This window comes from Hydra vulgaris, chromosome 01 (genome assembly GCF_038396675.1).
Source record: "Hydra vulgaris chromosome 01, alternate assembly HydraT2T_AEP".
In the NCBI taxonomy this organism is placed as follows: Eukaryota; Metazoa; Cnidaria; class Hydrozoa; order Anthoathecata; family Hydridae; genus Hydra; species Hydra vulgaris.
Genome location: NC_088920.1, coordinates 17639160 through 17665000, shown reverse-complemented (window position 1 = coordinate 17665000; position 25841 = coordinate 17639160). Strand labels below are relative to the sequence as shown.

Below are 25841 nucleotides of genomic sequence, written 5' to 3'. Positions count from 1 at the left end.
ATATATATATGTACATATGTATATATATATATTTATATACATATGTATATATATATATACATATGTATATATATATATACATATGTATATATATATATATTTATATATATATACATATTTATATATATATATATATATATATATATATATATATATATATATATATATATATATATGTAAATATATATATATATATATATATATATATATATATGTATATATATATATATATATATATATATATATAATTTATATATATATGTATAAATTGTTTATTAAGTTTTTTTTTATTGTGAGAAATTTATTATATCATTTAGAGACTTCAATTTCACCAGAAATATCTACCAGAGATTCTGCCAATAAAGGTAATTTTTATATTTGGTTTATATCATTTACCCATCATTTACTCTACTTTTGTTTGTCTGCATTTGTTATATATTTTATTATTTAAATATATTATTTAAATCTTTTTACAGTGTTTATCTATTGATAGTATGATGTTCATTAAGCTGCAAAAAAAACTTTTTTTTATCAACATCATTTCATGAAGCTTAACACATGACAAGAACGCATAAAAAAGTTGTCATAAATAAAATTGCATCAAAGTCTCAAAAAAAGTTTTAAACTTTCTCTAATTTTTCTAATAGTATTATATTATATAAATCATTATTTTATTCATCAATTTTACAATTTAAATTTAGATAAAATAATGTTTATTTTTTTCACTTTGTAATTTCTATCAAATTTTTAAATAAGTACCCATTTTTGTTTTAGCCTAGTATCATTAAGGAGTTGTTTACCAATAAAATATTAAATTCCTTAATTTTTATCTTTTTTCTTATTACCTTAATATATCATAATTAGAAATTATTTATTTTGTGTATTGTGTTAGTGGCATATCATAAGTCAATTCAATTACATAATATGTAACTCCATATCATTGGTTGGTTTAAAATAATACATTTAAACAAAATGCCCATTTACTTTTAACTGCTTCAGTAAAACAAGTTTAATATGTTGGTATCATATCAAGTGTCAGATACCTTGATTTTTTCTTAAAAATTAAATAATATAGTAAGATTTTAGTTAGTTGTTTTAATAATTTGTTAGGGCTTGAGTTTCAGAATTTTAGTTTTATAAGAGGTTTGTATCAAAGTTAAAAAAACTTGAAAAAAGTAAAATATTTTCTTTCTTTACTTTTGTTACCAGTTTGTCCTTAGGGAGTTAAATACAGTAAAATAAGGTAGGTGAATTTACCAAGGATGTTTTGATTTATAGATATAGCAACATCACAATTTTTCACAAATGGTTACCAATAAATAACTTTTTATTTTAATAGCTAGTCTCGATGAGTTATGAATAAAGAATAAATTGTTCAACATTTATAATAGATATAGAATATTTTATATTTCCACTTTTTAAATGGTTCAGGTAACCTGATCAATAACTACTTATTACCAAAAAACTATTAATAACTAAAATAGCATTTCTTTATATATAATAATAATAATAAAAAAGTTAAATATAATAATAAACCAATTTATAAATAATTAAAGTAATAGATAGACTGTAATTTTTGAATGTTTACGCTTTATTTCTCTGAGAATTTTCATCAAAATAGTAAAAGTTTAAATTTTTAAAGTTTGACTTTTTCAAGCAAAATTAAAGATTGTTGCTAAACAATATATGTATATTCATACATTCAATGGTTTTTACTGAAAATTGCTGTAAGGTTTTCTTAAAAATCATTGTTTTTTTTCAGACTGTTTACTACAATGCCACTATTGTATTTACAAGACGCATTGTTGAAACAAAGATATAATGTTGAAAGTTATAATATTTAACATTGGTTTCTTTAATAACTTCATAAATATGATTGACATTAAATGTTTTATATAGTGATATTGTTTTAAATATATGTCATTATGTTTTATATATTATAATTGGCATAACATGTTTATTGTTTTATTAATCATAACAGTTGTAGTTAACAAACTATTTTTATCTATCAGTTTTTATCAAAATTATTTTTTTTTTTTGTTCATACAAAATAAATCCCAAAACTACAGCATTTTATTGTTTTGATGAAATAAAATTCCTTTTTTTATCTAAAATATCTTTTTCTATTGTATTGTTTTGAGGAAAACTGTTATAATACCTATATATCAAAAAACTAGTTAAATTTTTTTTTTAAATTAAAAAATTGTAGTTTTCTCTGCAATAAAATCTAAAAAAAATAAATATTTGAACTGATTGTACTTAAATTAGGTTTAAATTAATCACAGAAAATAACCACAAAACATGAAAAACACTGAGTTGTAATTTTTTATCTAAAGGGGATTTTAAGCCACCCTAATTTGTTAGAGAGAGAGAGAGAGAGAGAGAGAGAGAGAGAGAGAGAGAGAGAGAGAGAGAGAGAGAGAGAGAGAGAGAGAGAGAGAGAGAGAGAGAGAGAGAGAGATGGAGAGAGAGAGAGACAAAGAGAAGATATTTTATAAATATGATAAACTTAGTTGCTAATTAAATTAGGCCAATAAACTAAATTGCCAAAATAGAAAGAGTTATATGTTCCATTTGCTATAACAGCATGCTAATTGCTATAACAGCATTGCTAATTGCTATAAAAGCATGTCTAAAAATAGACCTTAAATGGCAAAGCATGTTGAAAAATGTCGAAACTGTACTAATTAACTAAAGCACCTAGATGTAAAAAACGCAGATAAAAAAGATAAATTATGAATAAATAAATTACAAATCTTCAGATGAAGATGAAATTTTAGTACTTTGTTTTACAGCTGTGTTCATATTAGTTTACGTTATTCTTATATTATATACACTTTTTTTTTCAAGTTATGTAAAGCACTACTGAGAACATTAGACAACTTAATTCAAGCCTTCCCAGGAAACGCATGTAGTTTTTTGTCTTGTATAACCATACATGAGTATTTTATTTTAGACAACTTGGCACAAGTTTTATTATATTATTCATTGCAGAAAAAACTAAGTTTCAAAAACAAAAAAGGAAAACTAACAAAATGGGAAATTAAAATAAATTTAAATATAAAAAAATTATAAAAAAATTAATAATTTATTTAACATTTGTACTGTTTTTATTTTTGTTTGTTTAGAGTGGTTGTTATTTTCAGCAACAAAATTAGATAAGGCAAAGCAAAAAACAAAAAACAAAATCGGCATTAAAAAGAATGGTTTCCTATATTTTATTTGTTTTTTGTTATCTGCTTGTAAATTATATTTGTACAATTTCAATGTAACAAGTATATATTGTCCCTATATGAAAACGTCTTTATAATGCATGTGCATGCTTTTATGTATAAATTTTTGTATTATATAGTTATGTTTATTTGTTTGTATGTATGCACATGTTTAGCTTATTTGGGTATGGCATTTACTTCATAAACAGAATGATCGTGGTTCGAAACCTACCTCCTAAATTTTTTAGTTTTATTATACACACACAGAGCCAAATGTTAAAAAGAAACATGTCCAGGAAAAGAAAGGTAATATCCGGTAGTGATATAGTGGTAGAGCGCTCGCTTCAAAGCAAGAGGTTCTGAGTTCGATCCCCATCACGTCCCTGGTAGTACCGTGCTCAACTTGTTTCTCCGCGCAGCGATCTTGCTCATCATGGTTCGTGTTTCGGAGTTATAGAGTTGAGAGAGGGTTATAACCACTATTAAGTAGCCTCCTTGTCTATAATGGCCCTCTTGGCCTTGGGGAGGTGAATTAACAAAGCAAAAAAATGAAATAGTTTAGGCTATGTGAAAAATTTGTAGACGGCATGGCCTTCTTGACCGATTCTCGTGGTCGTCTTGACTAATTCTTGTGGCAATTGAATCTTAAAAACTATGTATATATGTGTGTGCGGCTTACTTAAAAAAATACACTGACAGGCTTAAATAGTATGAGAAATCTGAATGTGATGAGATGTGTATCATTTAAAAACACACAACAAATTTTTTTTTATATAGAAATAAGATAAATCTTTACAAAGCAAACATCTGACCAGCGGTAACTAAAAGAAAAGCAAATGAAATTGAACAGGTTTAGGAATCAAACCACGGACATTCTCCAAGCTACACTTGCATATATTTTGAAATAAATAAATTTGATTATATAATACAAAAAGTTATACATAAAAGTATACGCATGCATTACTTTGACGTTTTTTTTATAGGGACAATAGTAACAACAACAACAACAAACTATTTTTTCCATAAATCATTTTTACAATAGTTTTGAAAATAATAATAACAATAATATATTGAAATAATATGAGATAAAAAAAAATTAATACAAATTATAGTAAACTATAGTAATTAAGTAAATTAATACAAATTATAGTAATAATAAGTATGTTTACATTAATTACAATGAAAAAATACTAATAATAACTAATATTATAATGGAAGTTATAAGCATAAAATTATTTATAATAATAAGTTAATGATTTATTTAGGATGGTGTCACTCATACAGAAATCTGATCAAAAGAGTGACACCAATTTTTAAACATAATATAAGTAATAATAAGCAAGGACACACACTGAAACACATAGGCCGCAGACATATGACCAAAGCACAAAGAACATTTACTAAAACAAACATGTAGAAATCATAATTTGCAGGTTTTAATAAGAAAAAAAGAAAAAAATAAACAAAAAGTACTGACAATAATTGTGGTAATGACGAAAGAAAATTAAAAGAATATTTTAATCATAAAGATAGCATGTCTAAAAGTTAGAATAAAATGTTTTTCGGAATTTTTTTAAATTGATATTATTTAAGATGGAGTAAAGGTATTTTTAGATATAGTTTTTTAGACTCATTCAAAATGCAAGCAAGTCTCCTGTTCTATTCACAGACGCACTGATAAGCAATAGAATGTTTACCATACTTCTGGGTTTTAAAAGATGGTACATTTAGTTTTCCATTGTGTATATTTCTAGTAGAGTAGAAATGTAATAGTAGGAATGTAATATTTTTACACAAATGACAGTTTAAGTCATACAGAAATTAAAGATTAGCATACTTTACTAGCGCTGGAAATGTTGGAATGAAAAGTTTTTTGAAGGACAAAAAAATGAAGAAATGTTTTTCGATGTATCAGATTTAATTGGTTGGAAGTTTATTATTCTAATGGATTGACGCTGAGACGATAGCAATTTGTTAATGTGATTGTTTCCAATGTGACCCTAAACTTGACAACATTATCCAAGATGAGATGAGAATAATGCATTGTAAATATTCTTAAGTGTAACTTTATTGACTTAATGACGAATTATCATCATTAAGTCGATAAAGTTAAAATATCAAAAAAAGAAAATATCAGGAAATGTTCTATTTATAAATGAGGTATTAATTAGTTTAGAATGAATATTTAAAAATTCATAGTTTAAATCTATAAAAATATTTGTGGGAATGCTGTTTGGACCTAATGATTTTTTTGGATTCAATTTAGATACAAGAGATGAAATTTTGGGAATATTTGTTGGAGATAATAATAAACTATGTAAATTTGGATGTTTAGATACATTTGATAGTTAATGTAAAACGAATGAATATCGGATTTGAGTTTATGAGCAACATTTGTAAAAAAAGTGTTAAATGATTCAGAGATTAGAGTTAAATCAGAATATATATATTTCATTTTCTTGCAAACAGTTAGGAGATGATCTGTTAAAATTGTTTACATTAATTAGAATGTTAATGCCTTTCCAAAGTTCGCAAAGATCTTTTACATTTTCTGAGAAAAATTTTTTTAAATATGTTTTTTTACTAAGTTTAATAAATGTAATTATCATATATTTATATCTTTTAAATATACTTGTAAATTTTTTTTATTAATAAGATTTTTAGATCTAAACATTTTTTGTTGGAGAAGATTGTGCAATTAATAGATTTTATAATTCTTTTTGTAATCCATGGTTTGAATCGACATTTGAAGTTTTTGATACTTGTTTTTTTAATCTGGGCGTAACCATCTAAAATCAATGTTGTTTCAGTAATAAACATTTAGAAACATGTGTTAGTATCATTGGAATTTATAACATTGTCCCAGTCAATTTTTGATGAATCAGACCTAAAGTTTTCTTTATTAAAGTTTTTAAAACTCCTGCCATATAAATTATGTCTGCGTGGTATAAATAATTTGTTGAAATACAAAATACAAACACAAAATTGAGGTAAGTGAGTGATCAGAAACAGAAGTTGTCAAATTTTCTGAAACAATTTCCTTAGCTATTAAACTAGAGAAAATATTATCAATAATTTTAGTAGATCAGTAATTCTAGTTGGCATAATAGTAAAAGGACAAATAAAAAGGACAAATATTATAAAAAGAAAATAAGTTTAAAAAATCAGACTTCACAATGTCATTATTTGATTGCATCAGATCAGTATTGTAATCACCAAGTAAGAAAACAGATTTGTTTTCAGCAGATATTTTTTGAAGTATGATAGACACGATATTATTTAAGTATTAATATCAATGCAAGGGTTTTATCCATGCAATAATTCGTTGTTGGTTTAACAAGTTTTTAACTGATTTTGTTTATATTAGAGGAATAGCAATTAAATCTTTTGTTCTTTTTTTTTTAATGCGTAAATAAAAATAATTATATGATTATTTTTTATTTATATATTTTTATATCTCAATCAAAAAATGAATACATAAACAAATAAAAATAATAACAATATAAATAATTTTAATTGAAAATTAAAAAAAATTAAGATTTTTTTTTAAATTCTCCTAATACAGTTATTAACCTTTTAAAACCAATGTGACGAACTATAAAACTGATCTTTTCTAATGTTTTATAATATAAGGCGAACTGTTTTAAATAAAAAATCTAATTATCGTTTAATATAAATTTTTTTTAAGTTGTCAAAAAGTATTTATAAAAAAAGTTTATTGAAACGCAATGGTTGTTGTTGTTTATTAAATTAAGTATACAAATTGTTTTGAAAATATCATTAAAAAAATACTTTTGAAATAAAAGTTTTTTTTAATATTTTATGATAATTTATTTAATGGCGTTTTAAAATTTATTTGAAAGCATTTAGCTTAGTGTAAATGAATTTTATTAGAAATTTTACATAGCATAACAAAAAAAAAAAAAAAAAAAAATTAAAAAAAAAATAACTGTATTATGGATACATCCAGGGCCGTACCAAGCCAATTTTGCGCTTCGGGCAAGAAAAGAAAATTGCACCCCCCCCCCTTCTTAAAAAGAAAAAGAAGAAGAAAATTAAACGAAAAAAATGATTTAATGATCACAAAATTGATCACATCAAGTTATAAGTAAAATTTGTTATTAAGGTTGCACAAACTTTAGTTCAATGTCACTTTTCTGGCTTTTCTTGAGGCAAATTCACAAATGACATCATCAAAATTGATGTTGTTTGCCACTTCATTTTCAATTGAAATTATAGCCAAACTAGACAAGCGTTCTTTGCCCATTGTTGACCTCATATAGTTTTTTAAGAGCTTAAGTTTACTGAAACTTATCTCACACGTAGCAACTGTGACTTGTATGGTGAGGAAGATGCGAATAGCAATTGCCATGTTGGGATAAGTATCGGTCAAAGAATATTTATGAATGAGCTGCAAAATGTCGATCGGGCTAGATTTTTCAAAGTTGTCCATCATTGGGTCTGCTTGATATTTAATGCTTGCCATTTCTGACTGGAAATTTAAGGAATCTAAATCCGCCTTGTAAATTTGAGATAAATTTGAAGCTTTTTTCTTGAGTTCATACACTGAACTTTTAGAGAGTGAATGCCCACTGAGGAAGTCAAAATCAGAATATACAGCAGATATAGCCCCAAATTGCCACTCAATTTGTGTAATTTGCACAAGGTTGCCACTCAATTTGTGTAAGTGCACAAGGTTGCACTGAGATCCAAATTCTGTTTATGCTGTGAGAAGGTGAGAGTCATCTTCAGCTTAATAAAGTGCCATCCGCTTCACTTTGCGCTTCCTCTTAATTGGAAAGCCACCATCAATTCCGCTCTGGTTAGCTTTTTCTGTGGCATCTTCGATAATGATGTCCACCCCAACATTTCAAAGATTCTGAATGGAAGCCTTCAATCCTTTTTTTTTTTTGCGGCAATGTCAATTGAAATGGTTTTTGACTGAAGTAGTTTGTTTTACGGGTCAATTAGAGAAAGAATTTGACACCAGATTGGATGTCAAACACAAAAAACTGAAATCAATTTGAATGAGAAGTTCTTTTGCACTGCTAACTGTGACAGCATTTGTCATGGGATTGTGGATAATGGATTCCAAAATTTGAAGAACGTCTTTGATTTGTCTGTGCAATGGTGTGATTGCTTCTTTTTTGGCAGACCATCTTGTGTCACTGTTTCCCTTTAATGAGATGGTCATCATTTTTCCCATCTTGACGTGGAGCTTGAAAAATAGTTAAAGATGGCTTGAACCTTTCGAAAAAACGTAATCATGAGTGGGGAAACCTCAACAGCATGAACACCAACAATATTTAAAGTGTGAGCTGCGCATGGAACAAATCTTGCTGATTCATTAAGAGAATGGATGTGAGCTTTTACGCCATTTTATTTTCCAGCCAGACATATTGGCTCCATTGTCATAGCCTTGGCCCCCCAATCAGCTCATTTTGAATTTGAGGAGAAAAGTGGGATGTTGTGGTTTTTTTTGCTTTAACGGACGCAATGTGTTCAGCCACTAAAGAATAATAATGTCTAATCAACTCAATAAAGCTCAGAAAAATGCCACTGTTTGTTGACTCTCTGCAGATCAGAATCCAGGGTCTTTCCTTCCTTAAGGTTTTTTTCAAGAGTTTTCCAATCAGAATAGCATCTTTGGTCTTCATTGCTATTTTCATGCTCAGTAATTCTTGGGCTTAGTTTTATCCAGTCACAAAACTCTTTGGAAATTTCTGAAAAATTATTGGTTTTTGTTGTTGAAAATAACAAACAGCAAAAATAAAATAAGGAATCTTTTTTTGTTGCTGTACTGCAGCCAAGTGCGAACAAATTTTTCACCATAAGGATGAATTTTTTCATACCATTTTGAGCTAAAGTGTCGCATTCTGTTGTCAAAATCACACAGCGTGTTTGGGAAAAATTCTCTTCTGTCTTGCTTTGGCCCATGCTCAATCAAAAAGCATCTTGTTTTGTCCGTTATTTTAGGCCGTGTTGCTGGATCCCTGTGTTGAAAATTTTCTTCCGAGGCCACTGGAATTTCTGAGATTTCTGAATAAAGTTCATCCTCGTCCATTTCAGCTGGGCCTGAAAGCTGGGCGTTTCCATCTTCCCTTGTTGGTTCTGAATCAGTTGTGCAAAATTCTACTTGACTTTGGCTGATAAAAATCACCTCTTCAATTAATTCCAAATGATAATCTGAACTTAAGTCAATTATAGGATCTGTTGAAATGTCATTAACTTCAATACAAATATTCTCTGAAATAATTTGTTTTTCCACTGAGTTTGTTACCAACCACTTTTTGAAACAGTTTTGTAGTTTCTCGTCACTTTCTTGATGCTGTTTTCTTTTCTTCTTAAATTCAGCACCAGATAATTTTTTGGTTCGATTCATAATAGAATCATAATGTTCAAAAGTTATCAAAGGTATGTTAGTGTTAAAGGGTGCTCTTTTGTTCAGTAAATGAGCTTTAATGTTTAGGAGTTTGTGTCAAGAGGCGGAATTTTAATTAATTTTCTTATCAACAGCAGCGACGCTGTGAAAATTTGTTTCATAAACTGATTATTGTTTTTAATTTATTTTTTTCATTTATCAAAATTTGCGCCCTCCCAATTTTGGCGCCTCAGGCTGCGGCCCGGCCGGCCCAGCCCTTGGTACGGCCCTGGATACATCGTATTATGGATACATCAATATTATGGATTCATCAAAGTGTTTATTTAAAAAAATTGTTTTAATTTTCGGTTATAAAAGTTATTGTAAAAGTTATTTAAAAACATTTATATTAATTGTAAAAAATACACTTTTTAACAATATCTTTCGATAGTTTAAATAAATGTTTTTATAGTAAACAATCTTTAGAAGTAATTTCTTGCTTTATTACCTTATACTTTATTTATTTCTTGCTTTATTACCTTATACTTTATTTTAAAAGCATTTTTCAAATGCTTTTAAAATTTCAGCTGTAGTGAAGTTGTTGCAAACAATTATAAATGTTTGGTCAGGAATAGAGTGCAATTGCACACCTTTTCTGTCCACGACTGGTTATGATGTTAATTTTTTAATAAATTTTTTTGTTTTAATGTTATTTTTATACTTTGAGTTTTGGAATAGTGTTATACCAATCAAAAATATATTTCTGTTTATTTAACCAGGTGGGTTTTCCACAATGCCTTCAGTATTACCAGCAGATGCTTTGAATACAGGTAATTCTTAATTAAATTGTAGTAAATAAAGAAAACAAACAATGAAAATAATAATGATAAGAATTATCATGAATATGTTGAAAAACATGATTGAAATGATGATAATTGCAATGATTATGATGATTACATTGATTATCATGTTAGTTTGAATATTTAATGTAAAACTGAATAATAAAACATTTGGATGCAATTACGTTTAAATATAAGTTCAAAATTGAACTTATAATTAAACTTGTCTATATTTTAACTTATCTTACTTGAATTGATCAAGTTTTTTGTCAAATAATCCAGTTTTAAGATCTCTAAATGTTTTAATTTAGAAATCTTAAAAGTATATATGGTATGGTTATTCTTTCAAAAACTAAAAAAACAAATACATGTTTCTATGCACCGTTAAATAATCTCATACAGAAAATGCTTTTCATCAGTTAAATAAAAATGAATAGAAAATGGAGTATTTGCATTAAATACTAATGAACATTTTATACAATTTTTTTCTTTACTTTTCTATTGAAAAATTATCAATCAAAATATTGTCAAGTGTTTTTAATAAATTGATATTACTGGACAATATAGGAAAAATTATTAAAAACATATTGTGGCATTGTTAATCTTTAATAGCTATCAATTTATTTTATTTGGAAAAGCCTACTCCATTTATTCACTTCACTTAAGAAAGTAGTTGAGTAATAATTTGTTACATAAAAATGTTTTTATAAATTAATGATTTATTTAGATTGGCTCCATATCTAAACTTAATTTGAAAGTTTTTTGTTTGTCATTCATATATTGTTTAGAGACTTTAAATTCACAAAAATCTTTCAAATTTTCTGCCAATAGAGATAATTTTAATTTATCTAAATTTACTGAACATTCACTATACTCATATATTTAAAATAATTTGCACCAATCACATTTCAATGTGCTTTGTTTGTATAAAAAGTATAGTATTAGTTATTTCGGTGATTATTTATTGATAGTTTCAAAAACTATCTTGTTAATTAAAATAAAATGAATTAACTTTAAATTAAAAGAAACAAAAGTTTTATTTTGTCACAACCATTTGCATTAACAATTCCATTTGATGAGTAGATTGCATAAAAAAATGATATAAAAGATAAAATTACACTTAAGTTTCAATAAAAGTTCTTTACTTTTCGTAAAGAATATCAAACCAGTGATAGTTTAACACATAATAAAACAAGTAATTAATTGCGACATTCAAATTTGACTTTAAACCTCAATACCATTAAAGTAACTGGTTTTCAAATCCAGTTGAATAATGTGAATTATAAATGAAACATCTATCATTTAGATTTTGTTTATATAAATTTTCGTAAGACTAAAATTAGTAAATAATAATTATTAAAAAATCTTTTCTTAAAAAATTCACCTCTTCTACAATTAGGCTAAAAATAAGAAAATAATTTTTTCTTTACAAAAATTCGAACTGCTTGAACTTAATTTTGTAAAGTTGTTTCTTGGAAATTCTAAAATTTAATATCTTCTAAATTTATTGAAATGAAAGAACACTGAATATAGATGGATAACTTACATGTTAGCTGATGAGAGAATCAAACTAATTAAGAGTATATGAAATGTAAAACAATTTACAGGAAAAAAGAAATCTTTTCAGTGTTCTTGAATTTCAATTAACTTAGGAGATGTAAAAATTTTAGAATGACCAAAGAACAGTTAAATTAATATTTAAATTCAAAGAAAAAATCTTTCTTTGAATTTAAATATTAATTTTAGAAATATTTTTCATGAACATCAAACTTTTTTTTTCTATTCTTTTAAATAAAAAAACAATTTTTTCTTCTTTGTAACTTCTTTAAAATATTTTTCAATAAGTATCTATTTTTATGTTAGTTTGGTATCATAAACAATTGTTTAACATCTTTCAATTTAAGTATTTATATATTAGCTTATTACATAGTTGTTATGTTTATCTAAGTTAATTGAATTTATACATGTTATAATTTATAGAAGAAGTAACATCACAATTTTGCACTAGTGATCAAACATAAATAACTTTTTATTTTAGTAGCCAGCTACAATGAGACCTAGTTAGTCATGAATAAGGTTTTTTATGTTCTCAAAAATTTAAAATTAGATAAAGAATGTTTTACAATAGTTAAGTGTTTTGTGTAACCAGATAATATATCAATAAATAAAATAGCATTTCCTTACTTTGTCTTGTGACCTGAAATAATCTTATAAATAATAGTATACTGATTTATAAATTATTTAGATAATAGTTGATAGACTGTTATTTTTGATTGTTCATTCCATATTTCTATCATCTACAAGAATTCATCATTTAAATCTTCAGAGCTGGCTGCTTCTTGATGATGATTTGACTTAAGTGGACCTTCCATTCGGCCTAAAAAATGTTATTTTGACATTTTATTTCTTCTTTATGTCTTTTTAGATATTTTTTAACATTCTAGGTTTATTAAATTAAAAACTTTGCATGAAAGCTAAATTCTAATTTTTTAAGTTATCTTTTTTACAGTTATCTAAATTCGTTTTAGTTCAAATTAAGTTAAAGTAAAATCAAGTTAAATTTATGTCAGTTATGTGATTAATAACCAATTGTGTGTAAAAAGAAACAAACTCTTTATAAATTTACCTAATTCAAGTTGTAAATCCCACTAAAATTTAACTTTGCTGTTGTTGTGATTGATATACATCGAAAAAGCATATTATTTTGATATTATTTATTAATTGTTGCAGAAGAAGCTGAAAAGGAGAGCACAACTCAAACAGCTTTAGACAAATCTAGAAATTTAATGCCATTTTGTTTCCATAAACAAAGAGCATAAGTATAATTTAGCAATTTTAAAAAAAAAAGATTCATTAAAATTCACATGAAATTTCCTTTAAAACATCTCAATGTGGTGCAGAGACCTATTCTTCATAGAAACAATGTTCATTATTGATTTCTTGCTTCATCTTTTTAAATGTTGTTGTTGAGAATCAATATATAGCTACCCTTTATATAAAGCTACCCTCTATATTTATAGCTACCCTTTATAGAGGTAATATTGATCTAAAAGGCTGGCTTCATCATTTCTGAAGCCAACTTTTGATTTTAAATGATTTTTAATCAGTTTTAAGTAGAAACTTTAACGAATTTTTCAACTTCATCTTTAAATAGGAATTTTGTCAGACTTAATAACAAATTTAAAAATTTTGACAAATGCAATAACTTCAATTCTAAATAAAAATTTCATATAAAGTAACTATATTTTTGATAAACTATCAATAAAAATCAAGTTCATAAAGATGAATTTAATTCATATTATTCACCAGAGAAATTTTAATACTTTTCACTTTATTAGATATTTTTTTCACTTTATTTTTAATTGTTTTATTTAATAGAAAACTTTTAAAAAACAAGTAAAAAAATAAAGACAAAGTTGTTTAACTTTAGCCTTTATTAAGAACTTTGTTTAAAATGAAACCATAAATATATTTCAAATAAAAAAGTTTTTAGTAATTTTAATCGATTTTAAATCAAAAGTATTTTTAGAAGTTTTTGAGAATAAATTCAGGAGTTTGTTAAAAGTAATAATTTTAAGCTTGAATAAAAACTTTTTCAAACATAAAAACAAATAAAAATTTAACCCCAAGTAACTTCAATTTTAAATCAATAAAAAATGAAATTAAAAATAATTATTTATGTTCATTAGATTTATAAGAAATGTCAAGTGTATAATTATAACTATTTTATGTCTATATAAAATTATAGTAATGATGATCTTCATTGTCATAAACATGAACATTAGATAAGTCATTATGATGGTTTTACTAAAAATTGTTTTGTTTTATTTAGATATGTCAAGGGTGTCTGCTGAACTAAAAAAATCTTATCTCAAATATTATAGGAAGATTAGTGAACTTCAACCATTACTAAAAGCACCTGCAAATGTTGATCTAATGCATAAGTTTGTTGATCTATGTATTGTTGATGCAGAAAAAACCCTAATAGACGCTGTTTTTAGTGTTGAACGAAAGGAATTTCTTGAAAAACAAAGGTGTTATACTTCAATTCCATATAGTGAAGTATTTATGGATGTAAAATCGGTAATATTAATATCTGGAATAGCTGGTATTGGGAAAACATGGTTGCTTAGAAAATGTTTGCTTGATTGGTCAAATGATAAAATTTGGAAAAACATTGAACTTGTTTTTTATTTGGAATGCAGGAGGATTAATCAATATACAAATATTTCTAATATTATTGATTTACTAAGTGTTTTCTACAAAGATATTATAAATAACTTTAATATTAGTATTCACAATGCACTGTTTCTAATTGATGGATTAGATGAGTTTAAATATTTCAATGAGTTATCAAATCCCATTTTAGAGTGTAAATATCCAATCGTCAAAGTTTTAACTGAAATTCAAAATTACAAACATGTAGTTGCTGGTAGAGTTTATGCAATTGATCAATACCAAAGTATATATACAGATCATACTGATAAGTTAATCATTCAAATAATGGGGTTTAACGAAAATGGAATAACGAATTATGTAGAAAATCATGTTTTGGAAGAAAATAAAGAAATTGTAAAAGCAACTTTAAAAGAATCTCCTATTGCAAAAGCTATGGCATCTGTTCCCTTTTATTTATCTTCCATGTGTAAAATTATGAGTTATTTAGATAAAACAAATACAAATTCTTTCTTAACAATGACAGATTTGTATGCAAATATTTTTTTATATTTTTTGCGAAAACACATCATCAAAAACAATGAAATGATTTATCAGATAATGAAAAACAATTCTAATAAAATATATGTTTTAAATATTTGTAAGATTGCTTATCAATTATTTGTTGAAAATAAAATAATTTTTTCCAAAGAAGAAATTGAAACTTTTATTGATGACTTTAATGAAAATGAAGGTAATTTTTTTGGATTTATAGAAATGATTGAAACAGATCTTGATTGTTATTATCAATTCGCACATTTGACATTAATGGAGTTTTGTGCATCTGTTTATGCGTATAATTGTTTAAGTTGTGATGAGATTATGGCTAATAAAAAGCTAGAGAGTTGTTTATCGATGATTTGTGGATTAACTAACAAAAACCAAAATAGCTTATTAAAGTTTCTTGTTGAACTGAATCCTTCGAAAAAACCCAATGAAAATTATATTCTTTTGTATTCTATTTTGGGTAAGTTTTTTGAGTCATTTTCGATAATCATATAGATGTTTAATAAAATGAAAAATATATAGAAATTTTTACTTTATTTTTATTTAAATAAGGATTTAAAAAAATAGCATGTTTTTAGGGCAAAGAAAGTTTTTTTTGTTAATTTTAGATTTTTTATAGTTTTATAATATAAGTTTATTTAAAAAAAGAAAAGCGGTTTTTTTTAATATCTTTTCTTTTTAAATGATGTACTTGGGGAACATTGAATACGAATAATAAAATACTCTCAAAAATCGTCACTATTATTCTGGTTGAGAAAAAATAATTTGTAATAATGTTGAAAAAGTGGCATAATTCATTTTCAATGCTTTTTGTCTTTTTTTCTCAGTTTTTATCTCGTGTCTATCAACTTTTAAGACTGGTTTTAAGCAATCTTGTTCAAAAATAACTCCAGCTGAAAACCATGTAAAAGAGCAATAGCTGTATGATGTTTAGTTAAAAAGGGTGTTTAGAAGTTTGTAGACTAAAACTATTAATGATATTTTAACCGTACAGTCAATAACCAAACTTTCACCATTCGTTCAATAACCGGATACTCGGGTGCCCACATAATGTGTAGTGAAAAGAACAAAATTATAATTCACAAAATTTTTTGTGAAAAAGAGTTTTTTTTGTTTATTAGGAAGTAATGATATTATAAGTAAATAATCGTATTGAGTAATGGATAATACAATGGATGATGGATGGGTATATAGAAATACAATGGATTTATCATATTTTCAACGGTAATTAGTGATTTCCTTGTTTTATTTTTGAATAAATTGTTTTGTACTTTCAATCAAAAAGTAAAATAAGAAACTGAAAACTTTTTTCAATAGAAATGTATTCGAAATATTTGATGGTAAAGAATCTGGCAATGGCCATGTGTTGGATAGTGACGATGATGAATTTTTACCAGAGAGTGAAGTGGCAGCTTCGCATTTTGATGATACTGGTAATTTACAATTCCATTTTCTATTATGCAAGAATGATTATGAAATGTAATGTTTTATATATTGTATATATTTTTACAAGAAGTTGATGAGAATGCACTCGGCGAAGATGAAGAAAGTGAAATAAAAGATGATAATGACGAAGATCAAAAAATTGAATTAGAAACGCCAAATAGTGGGCCAGTTATGACAGCAAAAGATGGTACTAGTTATGACAGCAAAAGATGGTACTAAGTGGGCTGAGACACCAAAAAATTAACATCAAGTTGCAAATATTGTGCGACAGAGACGTGGACCTAAAGAAAATACAAACATGCTATCAATTCTAGATACATTCAAATTATTTTTCACTCCAGAAATGGCTGATATCATTATACGTCATACGAATAAAAAAGCAAACTCAACACATACAACATATAATGAAAAAAATCCAGGGAAAAAACAACTAGTGTGGATAAATCTAGAGCTTCAGGAGTTTTATGCATTCCTGACCATTTTAATAATCTCTGGCGCCAACAACTCAAATATTGACAATACAACTCATATCCATTGTATCGTGCAGCAATGGACATCAATCGCTGTTGGAACATCATTCGTTTTATTCGATTTGATGATGCCAATACTTTTGCTCAACGCATCGATATTGGTAAAGCTACTCCAATACGAGACATTTGGACAATGCATAATAGTATTTTAGCAAAACATAACCCAACAGAGCACCTGACCATTGATGAGCAACTTTACGCAAATTGGGGTCGAACTAAATTCACTCAATATATTCCATCAAAGCCAGCCAAGTATGGAATTAAAGTATGGTGAATAAGTTATGCAAAAAACTCGTACCATCTCACAGGTCAGATTTACATTGGAAAATCGAGTGCTGGTCGTGAGAAAAATGTTGGTGAGACAGTTGTAAAAGACTTGGTAGCAAATACAAAGGATCCGTTAGAAACATTACAATGGATAACTACTTCACAACTCTGTCATTGGCAAAATCTTTACTATCCTTGGATCTAACAATTGTTGGCGCTTTAAAGAAAAAAAGATGTGCATTCTAACACCAATTACTGCATTGAAAACCCGAGAAGAACTAACCACCGTGTTTGGTTTTCATGAAGTAGTAACCATGTACAGTTATGTGCCCAAAAAAAATAAAGGCAGTGATTATGCTATCATCAATGCATCAGGTAGCAAAGATCGGTGATGGTGCAAAGAAAAAACCAGAAATTATTGAATTTTACAACTGCTCAAAAGCTGTTGTTGACACAATGGATAAAATGCTTTGTAGATATACTACTAAAAAATTAACTCAAAGGTGGCCTCTAGCATTTTTCTACAATATTCTCAATGTTACCTGCCTTGCAGGATATATCCTTTATTATGAGAATAATAAAGTGCTTCCAAAAAAATCATATGAGCGACAATTACTTTATCGGTAACTGGGCAGAGAGATGTGTACTCCATTTGTTGAAAAATGTTCGCATAATCCACAATTCATGAGGCAGTTTACTACTAAAGTGGCATATGAAAGTTTTTTTTGTCAAGCTATGCATCCATATGTGCAACCAACAGCATCTAAATCTTCTAAACCCCAGGTACAACTCGGTTCAACTGGAAGGAAAAAGATTACTGAGGTATGCCATGTTTGTCTCACCAGCGAATTTGAAAAACGTTGCAAAACTCGAAAATCATGTTCGATATGTGAGTTCCCTATTTGTAATGAGCATTGTGTAACAACATGTGAGGAGTGTGTGAAATAATTAACGTCTTTGTTATTTTTTAAGGAAATGTATTTAAATAAAAAAAAAAAAACTTTAATAAACAGTTTTATTACTGTGTATAAACCCGGGTTTCATATATATTAACCTGAGTACTGGGGTATCCGGTTATTGAACAGAGGAGGTATTGATTTTGATAGCTAAAAACTGCTATTGAATGATTAATTCCAAAAAATTTTGACAAAAAAGTGGTGTCAAACTACTTCAACTTTAGGGATCCGAGCAGTCATAAAAATATTTTAAAGGGACCTTAACAAATTCTACTTTGAAAACTGGAATGGATACCCGGGTACCTAGTTATTGACCAGACGGTTGAGTTGACGGTGGATATGTTGTAGTATTTTGTTGGCAAAGGATATATATATATAAAGAGACAGAGAGATCATCAGGAAAACAATTAATATAGTTATAGCTTTTTTAATTGCAGAATTTAAGTTTTCATAATCAGATTCGCAAAAAAATTCGTGTTTTAGCGGTTCGTGGTTTGCATTTTACCAACTACCATTTCAACGCGTTTCTTGCCGTACATTAATACAAATATGGTGTAAAGCATAAAACAGCAGCGTGCTCACTAATTTTGGTTTGGCGGAATAGTGTCGCAAAATTTTAATTGTCAAAAATGTGCGAAAGGAATAGTGTCACAATTTGTCGCATGATTGACTGTCGAATAAGGAATAATGTTGCAAATGAATTTAATGAATAGTGTCAAAAACAAAAAAAAGGATTAGTGTCGCAATTAGTAAAAGGGATAATGTCGCAAACAGTAAAATCGAAATAGTGTCAAAAACGAAAAAAAAGAATAGTGTGGCAAATAATATAAGTAATAGTGTTGCAAAAAGTAAAATTGGAATACTGTCGAAAACATAAAAGAAGAATAGTGTCGCAAATATTGAAAAAGGAATAGTGTCGCAAATAGTAAAAACGGAATAGTGTGGCAAATAGTAAAAATAGGATAGTCTTGCAATTACAGCGGAGAAAATAGAATTAGCCTCACCTTTATTTTTTGTTCTAATTTAACAAAAATGGCAATGAAACAATGATTAAATCTACTATATTTCTAATTATATTCTACTACAATTAAAAAGTTTATAAATTGATATGTTTAATTAATTACAAGTGGAAAAAAAAATTAAAAGTTTACAATTTGTGGAGAAAATAGAATTAGCCTCATTTACGTTATGCACAAAAAATACAAAAAATATTTTTTTTTACGCTCATTTAATATTTAGTATTGCTTCCTGAATTTTTCATGATTTCAAATATGCGACTTGACATACTAGTCACAAGATTTTGGATAGTTTCTATAGATATTTCATTCCAAGCTTCTCTGATACGAGTTTTCAGCTCCAATGCGGATTTATATTGCTTACCATTTTCATAAACCTTTCTAGAAAGTATTCCCTATAGATTTTCAATTGGGTTAAGACGTGGACTGCATGCGGGCCATTCCGTTAAGTGAATATTTTTCTCTCTTTAATAGAGCTTTTATAAGCTTTGCGTTATGGATAGCAGCATTGTCTTGTTAAAAGTGAAACTTTCACCCATCAATTGTTCACCATATTCAAGCAAACTAATTTCTAATAGGTCAATGTGTTCCTGTGAATTCATTTTTGTTGAAATCTATGCCAGTGGTTGTTTTCCAGAAAAGGAAAAAGTCCCCCAAACTATAACTACTCCACCACCAAAGTAAATTTTGGTCTTGGTTTACGCTTTTCCGAATTTTGTTTGGATCTTCATGTAATATTTGTTTCACACGTTGAACAGTTACAGGTATTTGTAAATCAACGCGAATTTGAGATGTAGTCATGTGCTGAGCAGCAGCACGACGTTCAATCACTCATTTAGTACGATTATCAATTTTAAGTTTGTCACCACTTTCCTTTTTAGCTTCATAATTAACGCTAATCTTAAAGTAATTAATAACCACTTTTGTAGATCTTTTAATTTTCTTTGTAATTTCCCAATTAGAAAAGTCTGTATTTTTACATGCTATGATTTCTGCTATGATTACTACTTCATTCGTTAAACGCTTACCAAATCCCATTTTAAATTCAAGTATCAAAAACCAAATGTTAAAAACTTTATAAGCCATCATTTCACAGTGTTTGTCACAATTGCGTATCACCAGATCAAAATATACAAGTTAACTGAAAGTAATTATTGATGAGGATAATTCTATTTGCTACCGCAAATATTAAGTACTATGGTTTTATCAAATGTACCTCAATTTAATTATGCTATATTATAATCTACAAAGTTGTTGTTTTTAGCAATTATATAAGTGTGGGTACAAAAGATACACCGCACAAATTTGCTTAGAGATTTACAAAATATTGGATCAGTACATGGTGAGGCTAATTCTATTTTCTTCACTGTAGTAAAAAAGGAATTGTAACGAATTCTTTTTTTCTTTTCCATTTTTTTGGTTTTCGACACTATTCCTTAAATTCATTTGCAACATTATTTCTTTTTTATTTTCGACACGATTCATTAAATTTATTTGCAACATTATTCCTTATTCTGTTATTCGACAATCAATCATGCAACAACTTGTGACACTATTCCTTTTTCACATTTTCGACAATCAAATTTGTGACAGTAAAAATTTTCCGACACTATTCCGCCACACCGTTTTTTCATTTACAATATTTGTAAGTTTTTTCATCAAAAAGTATGACGTATTTGGTATGTGTGGAAATATTATTTTAACCACTATTATAATTTGGTAAAAGTAATGCGACTATAATAAATCGTCAAGCGTAGTTTTATTTAAAAAATATATAATTTTCAACATTAAGTACCTTGGGGTTTGGTTATAGATAAGTCTTTGGATTTGATTTTTTTAATGAATGTAACTTTAATTATGTAATATATATTTGTTAGCACAGCGCAAAATTAAATATATATTACATAATTTATTCCAACTGCTTTTAAAATTGGCATACCAACACAAATGTATTAAATTGTAATTAGGTTCATAAATTATGTCAAACAAACACTTCCAGAAATCTTTATAAATATATTGATATATCTCCTGCGAAACTGTTATATCAGACGCTTCGGGTTGTTTTTCCCATTATTTTGGAATTCTTTGTTTGCTTAAAGTAAGAACTAATAAATAAAAAGTTGTTCAGTTTGCCACTTACAACAAATCGGATTTGTTTAAAATTATCCGTTGTTTGATAAAAAGTTCCCAAAACATCTAGAGCTAGTTGCAATATAATTGCTCTAAATGTTGTGGGGTCTTTTTGTTATATTTGAATAAGTGATTTTAATAGATAAATATTGTGTAAAAGTTTATAAAAAGACCGCAAAGCATCTGGAGCTAGTTGTAATAATTGCTGCAAATTTTGTGCGGTCTTTTAAAAAAAAAATAACTCAAAAATAGTTACATTTTGAAACAAAATAAATATTGATATAAAATAAATATTGATTTTAATTAAAGTCAAAATATTGATTTCCAAAGAGAAAAAGTTTAGATACATCAATATATTTTTTAAAAAGCAATTTAGGTGTTTTGAAAAGCGGCTGTAGAATTGTTGATAAAAAATATATTGAAATACTTTTGTATTTTGTATCACATTTGCGTCTCCTTTAAAAAAAAACGGTCCTCCATTAAAGACTTTGTCTTTAAAGACATGTCTTCAATGTTGGGATCATGTGCCGAGGTTCCAAGTATCCGTGGCATAGAATTCCCCTTAAGACATATGTTTTAAAAGTTGGGGTTCCTTAAAAACATGTCTTTAAAGACATGTTTTAAAGCAACCCCAACTTTTAAAACATATGTCTTAAGGGGAGTAGTGATCTGCAAAAGGCATTTAATAAAGTAATGGATGAGGTAAGGTGTACAATTATTAAATATTTTCTAAATTAAAACTCTTTAAATTATTAGGGAGAAAAAAAAGGCAAAAGCGAACGTACTTTTTAGTGTGTGTGTGTGGGGGGGGGGGGGGGAGGGGATGAAGGACTTATAATGTACGCATTGCAACAGGGGGAGGGGGAAGTCAAATTTCTAAATTTTGGGCGTACGTACTTTACGGACGACCCATAAGGGCGAAAAAGTTACTGGAGTCTACTACCATTCAATAACTGAGATTTTTTTAAACATATAAATTTAACATCTTTGAATAAATTGGGAGTAGTGCAACTAATACAATAAATTTATAAATAAAGTATTAATTTAAACAATTAATAAAAAGTTGAAACTAATGACACCAATGCAACATTTTATTAACAGAGATGAAAACCAACATGATAGAGAAAAAAAAAGTTCTTTTCTCTTTTAAACTTTTCTCTTTAACGACCCGCTACCATTATCAAATGGTTGCGATAGTTACGATATCATTACGTAAGCTCTCCGTTTGTTTTTAACTGCTTCTACTTCTTTCGAATTTATAAAAAGATTTTTTGAAGTTCGATGATCGAGTCTTATATATAAAAACTCTAACTTTTTGATTTTTTTCTTAAAATGCTTTACAAAATCATTTTGTTACCATTGTTTATAAAAATTCTCACTGGTAACAAAACTTGTAAATTTTCGTAAGTAAACTTCAGTTTTCATATTTAATTATTGTTTTTTTTTTTTAAAAAAAAATCATATTTTGAAACTTAAATTGAATTGCTGCAAATAATAAATTACGACGATGATCTCTTGAATAGAATTGATGGATGATAACAACTTTATTTTTTTTATTTTTTTTTTTTTTCATTTTGATTTATTAGGTAAATTATTTTATATAAATACAAGGAAAAGTGTTGAAAACATTTTAATTTAATTTAACATTTTTTGATATTAATTTGATTTCAAGATATAAGTTCATTCTATTATAAGAGTGTAATTTCAAACGACTTTATTTTTAATCGACTTTTTTTTCATTCGATTTAATAAATATATAAAACATTTCTATAATAGAGTACTATTTTTTTGCATTTTAACAGATCTTCCGAGTTTTAATACGAACTGTGACAATAAAGTTTATAATAGGTTTTTTCTTGTTTACAGTGGAAGTTAAATTTCCTGCAACAAATTGTGTTTATTTGGCCAAAAAAACTATATTCTTTGTTATGTTAAAATGGCTGTTACATGAATATAATTTTTCTTTTTAAAACAAAATTTGATCAAATTTTTTTAACAACCATGCATTCAATATAATTTAAGAAAAAAATTCAAATTTGATAGATTAGATTACCGGTTGCTCTTAGCGACGTTAGTTACTCTTTTTATTTTTTTGGATTTACTTAAAGAACTTATTTCGTAAAAGATTGTCAAAGGAGATTGTAAATTCTAAATTAAACCAAGTTCTTTAGATATTCGGTTTATAAAAAACACTGAGTCTTCAAATCTGCGTATAAATAAAACCCGCTTTCTTTTTATCTTTTTACATCAAAAAATAATGATATTTATTTCGAACATTAATAAAATATAATATTAATAATATGAATTTAAAATATTTTTTCTAACTTAAATAAATTATCAATTTTTTTTTTTGTTATATCAAGTAAAATGTATATTATATTTTATATGTATATTATAAATATTATATATATTATATATAATTATAAATTATAAAATATTATATATAATTATAAATTATAAATATAACAACATTTATAATTTATAATTAAATTTAATAACATGAAAATTATGTTCGAATTAACAAAATTAGTAAATTTTTTATAATCTACTTTAAGGAACTATTTTGATTCTAAGTTTTATGTAGTTTTTTATATAATTTTATGATTTAATAATAATGTTTATTAATATTATTTTTTATGTTTATAATATTATAATGTAAATAAAATGTATTAATAATAAAAAACTGAAAAAAATTAATAATAAAAAACTGTATTCAGTTTTTTATTTAATTAAAGTTAATTATTATTATATGTATATATAAAAAGAATAATATAACAAATATAATATCACAATTTTGATTATTATTTTTATTATTGTTAGTTTTTTTTGTTTATAGTTTTATTTAACATTTCTTTAGATCGTCTAAAAAAATCTAGAAAAACTGGTTTTCATGATTTATATTTATTCTACGAATGTTTTTATGAAAGTCAGTCGTCATTTACTGATGAAATAAAATCTATCGTTGATGAACGAAGGCTGATGAGGATTTCGATTGACTATAGAAAAACGTCTTACGCAACTTCTTGCGATAATTATTTCGTAAATTATTACATAAAATCTGGAAGAAAGTTATGGTGGTTACGTGTTGATAAAAATATTTTAAGTGATAAAGAAAAAAAACTTTTAATTCGATGTTCAACTAATGTTCGCTTTGTCAGCTTTTATCGTCCAATTAATTTCGAAGGATGGAAACCGAAAGATAAGATTGAAGAGTTGCGAATAAACATCTCATCTTATTTAATAACAAAAAAAGATTTCGAAGAAAACTTTCTTCCTTGGATTATTCTTTGTGAAGAATTAGAACTTGAACTTCACGACGACATTGATTTCATTAAAGATATTTGTAAATGGATTCGCTGCTCGAACATCAAGAAGTTTAAGATTAAGTACCGTGGAAAATATTTTGATAACCTCGATAAATTAATTTTTTAACGCGAAAAAATGTTTAATATTTTAAATATATAAAAGAAAAACAATAATTATAAAGTATTAAATGAAATATTTAGTTTATTTTTTTATTACTAAATATGCTTTAAAATATACGAATTAAATATAAGAATTAAAACTAAAAAGTTTAATAAATCGTTTATTATTGAAATAAAATGTAATTTATTCGTTTTAAAATATATTAATAAAAATAATTACAATATAAACTATAAAATATATAATTATAATTGTGATATAACTTTTTATAAATTAATTTTTTTAAACGTAATTGATAATAATAATATTAAGTTAATAATAATAATAATAATTGATTATTAAGCTAAGTATAAATATTTTGGTATATAAATTCTCTTATTTTTATCGTTGTTATTTTGTTATTAATTGTTATTTTTTAATGTTATTATTTTCAAATGATTATTATATTATTAATTTTTATTATTTTTCATACAATATTGATGTACTATTAATAATAATTACTATATTTTTAATAATAATTATAATTGTTTGCCTAATGTTTTATATATTTAACATTTACTATGTATTATTTGTTTATGCTGTATTAAGTTAAATTTGATTAAAATATCTGTTTGGTGTATGTATGTATATGTAGGGTTAATAAACTTTCTACTTATTAAATAAATTATTTTACTGAAACATTTCTTTATTATATTCGACCTTGGTTATTATACATGGTGTTTAAGATAAAGTCATAAGGTTTATTGAAACTTAAAGAAATTATTTTTCAAGTTTAAATTTTTCGCCATTTGTTTCTTTATAATTTCGTTGTCAACGAAATATAAAATTTCGAAAGTTTTGCAAAGTTTTTTTTTAAGTTAATTTTTTTCGAAAGTCAAATTTTCATTTATCGTAAATTAAACATTAAATTTTACTTAATCGATCTTCGATCAGAATGAT

General features: G+C 26.2%; 1 protein-coding gene across 4 annotated transcripts in view; it reads left to right on the top strand.

The window, feature by feature from the left end:
- The window catches only part of LOC136075152 (NACHT, LRR and PYD domains-containing protein 3-like), a 39644-nt gene extending 14650 nt beyond the window's left edge, over nucleotides 1–24994 (top strand). For 2 of the 4 annotated variants that reach the window (XM_065787502.1, XM_065787503.1), the window contains exons 3-6: nucleotides 318–365; nucleotides 10353–10403; nucleotides 14245–15594; nucleotides 24337–24994. In XM_065787502.1, the coding sequence (XP_065643574.1) occupies nucleotides 318–365; nucleotides 10353–10403; nucleotides 14245–15594; nucleotides 24337–24911 (2024 nt within the window). In that variant the 3' untranslated portion in view covers nucleotides 24912–24994. Of the gene's footprint in view, nucleotides 1–317; nucleotides 366–10352; nucleotides 10404–14244; nucleotides 16568–16647; nucleotides 18378–24336 lie in introns of those variants that run through there. The other 2 variants (XR_010635706.1, XR_010635707.1) reach the window with 2 other exon arrangements.
- Nucleotides 24995–25841: the final 847 nt, after the last annotated feature.